The sequence below is a fragment of the Glandiceps talaboti genome, chromosome 21, assembly GCF_964340395.1.
Source record: "Glandiceps talaboti chromosome 21, keGlaTala1.1, whole genome shotgun sequence".
Classification (NCBI taxonomy): Eukaryota; Metazoa; Hemichordata; class Enteropneusta; family Spengelidae; genus Glandiceps; species Glandiceps talaboti.
Window position 1 is genome coordinate 14881076 of NC_135569.1, and position 7443 is coordinate 14888518.

The 7443-nt window shown below is 36.8% G+C and overlaps 2 protein-coding genes across 2 annotated transcripts in view; both read left to right on the plus strand.

Annotated features, from left to right (window-relative positions):
- Positions 1 to 617: 617 nt before the first annotated feature.
- Positions 618 to 3818, plus strand: LOC144451287 (uncharacterized). The gene is made up of 5 exons (XM_078142090.1): positions 618 to 707; positions 1389 to 1503; positions 1628 to 1704; positions 2831 to 3067; positions 3762 to 3818. The coding sequence occupies exons 1-5, from the start codon at positions 618 to 620 to the stop codon at positions 3816 to 3818; spliced, it is 576 nt and encodes a 191-aa protein (XP_077998216.1).
- Positions 3819 to 6957: 3139 nt separating this feature from the next.
- The window catches only part of LOC144451288 (polycystin-1-like protein 2), a 10114-nt gene continuing 9628 nt past the window's right edge, over positions 6958 to 7443 (plus strand). The window contains exon 1 of the mRNA XM_078142091.1: positions 6958 to 7014. Within this exon, the coding sequence (XP_077998217.1) occupies positions 6958 to 7014 (57 nt within the window). The remainder of the gene's footprint in view (positions 7015 to 7443) is intronic.

Below are 7443 nucleotides of genomic sequence, written 5' to 3' on the forward strand. Positions count from 1 at the left end.
TCATGATCGAGTTGCGTTGTTCATTTTAGGGTGTGGTCTGTAAAACCAATCTGATTAAATTTATCATACCATGTCATGTGTACATCAACTATACAATTACATTTGCCTACAGATGATTCGATGCTGTTCAGCGTATATGATATAATCGTGTTTAAGTTGTTAATAGGTAAACAAAATTGGTGAAAAAATCCATATCAGCTGTATAGTTTTACGAGTGGAGTCATGATACCAACTAAAAATAAGATGTAATTCGACTAATCCCGGTATTCACCAAATGAGAATCACATGTCAAGGCAATTACAAGTGATGTGGGTTCACTGTAACAGCTGGTCATGGTAATTTCAAATTTCAAACATTTCTCTCTCCTACGTACAGCGGCAAAGGTCTTGGCTTGGTTGAGAACTTAGAGAGCTTGAAATAGTACTTCCACACCTGTATAAATACCAGGACAATTCTCAGTTTAGAGACATTCTTGAAATAGAGTATTAGTAAGACCCAAACACAAGTTTGTGTCATCAATCATCCGGAAAAAGTGTAAAATAGAACATTTCACTTTAATATAGGGCACAGGGGGGATAATTGATACATTGGAAGAGGTCATGAGCACTGACTCGGAAATGAGTATACAGGATACAGAACTGGTGGCCCAAACCTTAGCCGTCATAACAACTACTTGTACTTCAGACAGATTCACTTCAAAAAGTGAGGTATGTAAAAGCTAAATGAGTTCTAAGAACGTAAAGTAAACTAATTTATATATAGTTGTCTGAACTTGTCTAGTTGTGAATCGCTCTTTTTTCTTTTTCCTTTCGCTTGGTTTAATTACACTTATCACTATAAAATGTTTGTTTTATAGAAATGCCATGCATTTACCCAACGTCCATTTGGTACTTGATGTTTCTATACATTGATTATTCCTCATCAAGTGAGAAACGGACCAAATACAACCCGTTCCAATTTACCATTCAGTGGCTCTGTTTGATACAACTATACAGAAACCAATAAGAAACTGCACACTCTACACTTTAAGATAGCAAGACTGAATGAATACAGTTTATTGGGACACTTTGTCTAAATGAAATGAACTAATGTACCACCATGCAGACACAAATGTCAAAACATTGGTGCCTATGTGTCTGTGTCTAGTTACATTTATTTTAGGAGAAATTGCTATCTTCCTATAGTGTAGAACATACCGTTTCATATTGATTTCGGAGTGGATGTATCAAGCAGAGTCACTGAACTTGAAAACTACAAAGTGCTGTTGTGTTTTGATCATAACAACACTACAAACACTAATTTACACCTACCAATTTAAGAATATCTGGTAGTCAAGCATGTCACTTAATAAAAATGACATTTACAAAAACTAATCATCTATATTATAGGTGATAAAGAAAGCATCAGATATGATTGGAACAGCAACAAAGTCATTGCAGAGATTCATGGAAAACAACACCGGTAGCTATAGCAACGACACAGCTGCAGGAAAGATCAGAAATGGTAAGTCATCAACTGTCTGTACAAATCAAATTTGTATTTGTGAAACTGGTATGCTGAATTACATAATAACTGATAGCATTTGCCTCTAAGTTATCAAATCTCCTATTTTCTCATTTATGTTTAGATTTTCTTCATTCATCTTCTAATATGTTGTATGTGGTATCCGATTCTACTGTACAAGATATCGGTGAAGTTGACAAGGTATGAGAGCAAAGGCTAGCCTAAGGCTAGTTTAATCTTCAAGTTGGCTGCATTTGTTTAATTTCATAAGACCCAGAAAAGTCATTTTTGACAACCCTCTAATAAGCAACTTCTCTAATACATGTATAGAGTTAATTTTTAATAGGAAAGGCCTGATGTACAATGGAACAAGGTATTTAGGGAAACAAACAAAGTTGGGAGCTAAAATTCATTCAACAATAGTGTCAGTTTGAGGAGAGTTTTGTAGATGTTTAGAAATGGTAGCTTTTAGCTTAAATTTAGCTGCTAGTAATGTTTAGTTCCATAATGCCTTGCCCTTGTGGACAGTAGACCTCTTCCTAGTCAGATTCCCAATTTGTGTGTAACTCTATTTTAGTCAAGCAATGTAGAATTTGAGGATGTGACTTTTCTCGGTCCGACATCTTTATGCATTATGTGGACATTGGATAACTTTCTAGCTCTGCTCTCAGTGAAAGCTGTGCGGAGCTTAAGTGTTGGTGATTCTCTGTTCTCCGTTGTCGGTCCGTCAATTTTTCTACTTTCATCTTCTCCTCCAAAAGTACTGTGCCAATTGACCTGAAATTTGGTGTGTAGGTGTCATTTGATGAGCATATATGTTTGCTCAAGACAAGTTGAATGTGTCATTTTTATGCAAATTAGGTGTAAAAATACAGAATTTTTGGTAAAAATCTTTAAAATCTTCTTCTCCAAAACTACTGGGCCAATTGAGATGAAATTTCTTATGTAGGTGTCATTTGATTAGCAGATATAAGTTTGTTCAAGACAAGTTGATTGGGTTATTAATATGCAAATTAGAGGTAAAAGTATAATTTCAAAAAATTAATTACTACAATATAAAAGTACAATATTTTACCAACTTTCTGAGTGAAATAAGTTCAATAGTGTGTGTGTCATCATATGAAACCACTAACCACTTTATTACTTTGCTAAACCAAAACTGTATAGTGAAAGAGCTGAACAGCAGAACCACTTCTACACCTTACAAAAAAAAAAAAAAAAAAAAAAAAAAAAAGCAGTGGAGGTCACTTGTAATTATTAAATTTTGCAAATCAGTGATTTATGAAGTGTTACTTTACTGAATATATGCCACTTTTCTCTGATCCAGATAAAGGAACCTATAACTACTCTATTTGATGCAATCAATACATGCCTTGATATTACCGTGATGGCAGCTGACATTGGTGATGACCTGGCTATGTACAAAGATGAATGGATTGTTGCCATGGCCGACAGACGTAGTAGAAGTGATCTCCATGGTAGCAAGCTAACATCTGAATTTGGTGGTTTCACTCTCCCTTTTGGCAGTGAAAATGATAATGAAATTGAAATCATGACTGTAAAGGTAGGATGCAAATTAAAGATTTAACAATTAGTTGGTGGGGATGAGGCAAAAGAAGAAGAATGTATAGTAGGAACAGAATTGTCATTACAATCATGATCTTATCCTTGGGCATTAGTACGGGGCCCAGGGGGGACTACTACATTTGGGTCTGTCCCTCCATTTGTCTGGCCAACTGTGCATACATGCGTCCTTGTCCACATGTATCTCTGTCGATTTCTGATAAAATATTGTGCTTCATTTTGATTTTTTGAACTTCATGCATGGCTGAATAACTGCCATAAAAATTGACATTTTGCCCATTAAGTCTGAAAACTTAATAAAGACCCCATGTTAATGTTTATAGCCATGTTGATCTCTATGTTCAAGTTCAAACAGTGAAAATTGTACAAAGTGGATATTATGGTATTATAATACGTTTCATAATGCATGGCCCCATTTCAACCAAACCTGGCACAAATGTCAACACTGTAGTCTGTCAACTTGATTCTTGACCTTCACAACAATGCTGGTCATATTTGTAGTACAATATCACATTACCAGGTGGGCTTTCAATTGAGATCTTGACCTTCAACTTTGACCTATATGTGCATGTTCAAATAGCCAAGTATGTGATTTCAACAAAATCTGACTCAAATGTCAGATAATAAAGTGACCTATGTAGGTCACTTCGATTCTCAACCTTTATGATTAATAGCTGAATGGCGGCCACATGTATCATAAAATGTTTGGCTCTCCAACTCTGGAATCTTAATAGATGGTGACCTCATTTGAGTGTCCAGTCCATGTTATCCATGGTGAATGTTTTAATGAGACCTTGACCTTGAACTCTATGTTTAAATTCAAATGATCCAAAATATTCCAAGTGTTCATGTTTGCCACTGACATGCACGGACAAACCCACAGAAGCTGGTGCTGTTGCTAAGTACACCACTAGAGGGCGACCTGACGGGTTGCCTTGTGAGTGCGGAGCATGCGCGTGCTTCGCACTCACTCCGCAACTGTTCAGGTCGACCTCATCTGTCAGTGAGCTTAGCAATAGGGGCGCGTTCGGGAGACAAAACGCCCGCGGACGTTTCAAAAAGTTTTGTTCATGAACGACTAATTGTCATACTTTTTCGAGGGCGAACTGGGACGAAGGAAGGCGGAAGAGTGAGGTGACTCGCCAAAAGCCAAGATGGCGGCCACGAATTCTCACTTCATCGACGAACTTGAGTTTTTGTGTAGGATTACATAGTGCACATTAGTTTTGATTCATCACTGCAAAAAAGTTCATTGGCAACGGTAATTAGAAATAAAAATACCCGTCGACATAATGGTACGATCGATTTGACGTACATTGAGCAATGCAAGAAAAGCTTGGGGTCAGGTCACAGGTCAAACATCACTTCGTTAGCGTAAGAATAGTGTATGCATAAATAACAGGCCTTTTTTATTAGGCATTCTAGCATCCTGACAGTACTACAAAGGTGTGATTTAACTATGCGCATCGTCTTTTCAGTGATGAGTGCTGAATGTACACAAAATGCAACAATCTTCTGTATGAATGTGCCGCCATCTTTTGTTTTTGTAATAATACTATTCGAAACAGGGCGCCCTGGCCAAACAATGACAAAACGTTTTGGCGACCGAACGCGCCCCAGTGCCAGCTGCTGTGGACAAACTTGACACAGCTGTCAGCTACCGTAGTCAATTTACGTGCAGATACTCTATACCTTCGCTATAATGACCAAATGATGGCCATTCAAAATATTCAAACTGTTGGAGACTATGTTTTTCTTCACTGCCATCTTATTATATCATCTCAATCATCACATTAACAGTCATCATCCTCGTCATCGTCATCGTCATCATCATCATCATCATCATCATCATGATCATCATCATCATCCTTTCTTTACAGTATTGGGAATAAATTAAGCCATGATCTCGATATTCAAGTAAATACTATTACACAAAAAGTATCTGAGCTCTTACTTAAATAAATTTGGTAGAATACATTCTCCAATTGAATGATATTACATTTACCAAATGCTCGTTTTTCTTGAATTCTAATAAGTTTCTCCCTTTCCATCATAGTTCATGGGCATTGCCATGAATCCAATCACATGGAACACCCCCAAACCATTAATGGATGCACCTCTACTGTCTTTGGAAGTGCTTGATAAAACCAGATCCACTGATCCTCTGCCAGGAAATAAAGTTCTTGAGATAAAACGTCAAGGAAGAGGCGATAAACGTAAATCAGTAACCACAATTGAGACAAATCTGCTGATTGGGGAAAGGCTTTACTTGCAAATCAACGAATCAGAGCCAGAGAGCCTACTGGCTTTAACCTTTGATTCGGATGAACCGACTTCAGAGATTGACGTCTACGTAATGACCGATGTCTTACCTAATGAAACCATGTATGACAAGAAGTGGTCACTTACTGGAGACTATCCAATCACAGTGTTCTACAACAATGACAACAAAGACATCCACACATACAATCTGTTGATTATATCTGGTGAGTTATATGACAGAACCCCATGGTGAGTGAGTGCATGTGTAGCATACTCGGGGCATTTGCATACATGCGTATAGTGTTAGTACTGTGGCCGTACTTTCACGAGCTTATTGAGTGAAAGACAGCAGCACAAAACATTGCAAGTACGTATACGCGTGCAAGTACCCACACTGGAACTCACTCGGGATGGGGTTGTGTTCTTATTACACGTTTATCCAAAATAGTTTTCACTAGTTACAAAACAGGCAAACTTTTAAAGACTTGGACTCCATGTTTCTAAAAAAAAGTATACTCTATCGCCAGAGGGATTCTATTGTACCTTCCATTAATTAAAGTAAGGTTGATAATACGATGTTGACAAAATGAAATTTTGTTATCACTTCCTTGCATGTCTAGGAAATTGGACTCAAGATACCCAAACAGTAACATTGAATGCAGTGTTTAAAATCTGCCGATATTGGGACGAAACTAATGAGGAATGGAAATCGGATGGATGCTGGGTAAGAACAAGTCTATATTTCAGTTTCCATTTTAATACAATTATATCACTTTGTAGTATCATATATTTGTAATCTAGATTTTAGTTTTAACAAAAACTGTGATCAATTTTGTTGACGAATAATAACATTACACTTATGTGTACGCAAATAACGAGATTGTTTTTGTTTTGTGATTGTTTTTTATCGTCGACAGCAATTTTTTGAGAGATTTAGTCATTATACTGTTGAAATAATTCAGTGTGATGTAATATTACTAAGAAATAATTGATGTGAAATTTTCGCTGTTATATCCTGTTAAAATAGTTAGGAATACTGACCACAAGGGTGTGATTATGATAGCATTGCATTGCTGATCATTCAATGGCAGCCATTACCAAACTGTACACAGGGTGGATGACGTATTAGTCAGTGTTGTCTGTTAGGCAGTTACTTAAGTAAGCTACTCAGCTAGGATAATTATCAATCAATCAATCAATCAATCAATCAACCATAATCAATCAGTCAATAGTGCCAGTATACAGTACGTATGTAGTAGAGTTCAGACGTACTCTAAAGGTTGAAAGCTCTATTGAATATATAGTGCTTTCAGGTTCTTTCTAAAGCATAAACAAGTGGCTCTTGGCCTACTTCTATAATGTGGCAAAGTGTTCCGGAAATGATGCAAGCAAAAAGGTGCAGGAGCTACAGGGATTAGACTTAAACCTGAATGCAACTAGTAACACTGAAGTAAAGCACGTTCTCAATGTGCTACACTCATTTATAGCATTCATATCAAGTGTAGAAAAGTATACTGTTTCAATTGGTTCATTTACAAGCCTAGCATGAGACCATTCTATGTGGTGAATTAGCAAATGTAACTGTTACAGTAGACTGTTACACTTGATATGGATGCTATAAAGGATAGACCTATTGCCGGTTCCAATGTGCATTGCGCGTCTCGGGTATATGCTCAGGGTTTTGCACATGCTACTCAGAGGGGTAGTTGTCACCTGGCCGTACCCTGGGTTCACCCGTATAATCACTGTCTGTCATTGATGGCGTTTAGTCTTTGTTCTATAAAATTCATTATAATCAAAGAGGTCAACATCAATTTCCATCATTTCCTCATGAAAATGTTATTTCAAACGTAATAAAGACAAAACAAGACTAAATGTAACAACATAAGCGACATCATCATTAATGCATCTTGGAACTAGACATTTGACTATTGTGGTACATACAGAAAATATGTTACTTTGGTGTTATTAATTAACGTTATTAATTATTACTGTTATATCTGATATTAAAGTACTGTGGCAAATTGGCCATTTAAAGCTTGTAGCTGGTGTATAAAGGATCAAAGAATACAAGATATGTGTAATTTGTCGCAC

Excerpts from the sequence above, each read along its gene's own strand:
- LOC144451287 (XM_078142090.1), top strand. The coding sequence starts at position 618 with ATGAGTATACAGGATACAGAACTGGTGGCCCAAACCTTAGCCGTCATA. Across the intron at positions 708-1,388 it reads GATTCACTTCAAAAAGTGAG|GTGATAAAGAAAGCATCAGA; the intron begins GTATGTAAAAGC and ends TCTATATTATAG. Across the intron at positions 3,068-3,761 it reads TTGAAATCATGACTGTAAAG|CTGAATGGCGGCCACATGTA; the intron begins GTAGGATGCAAA and ends TATGATTAATAG.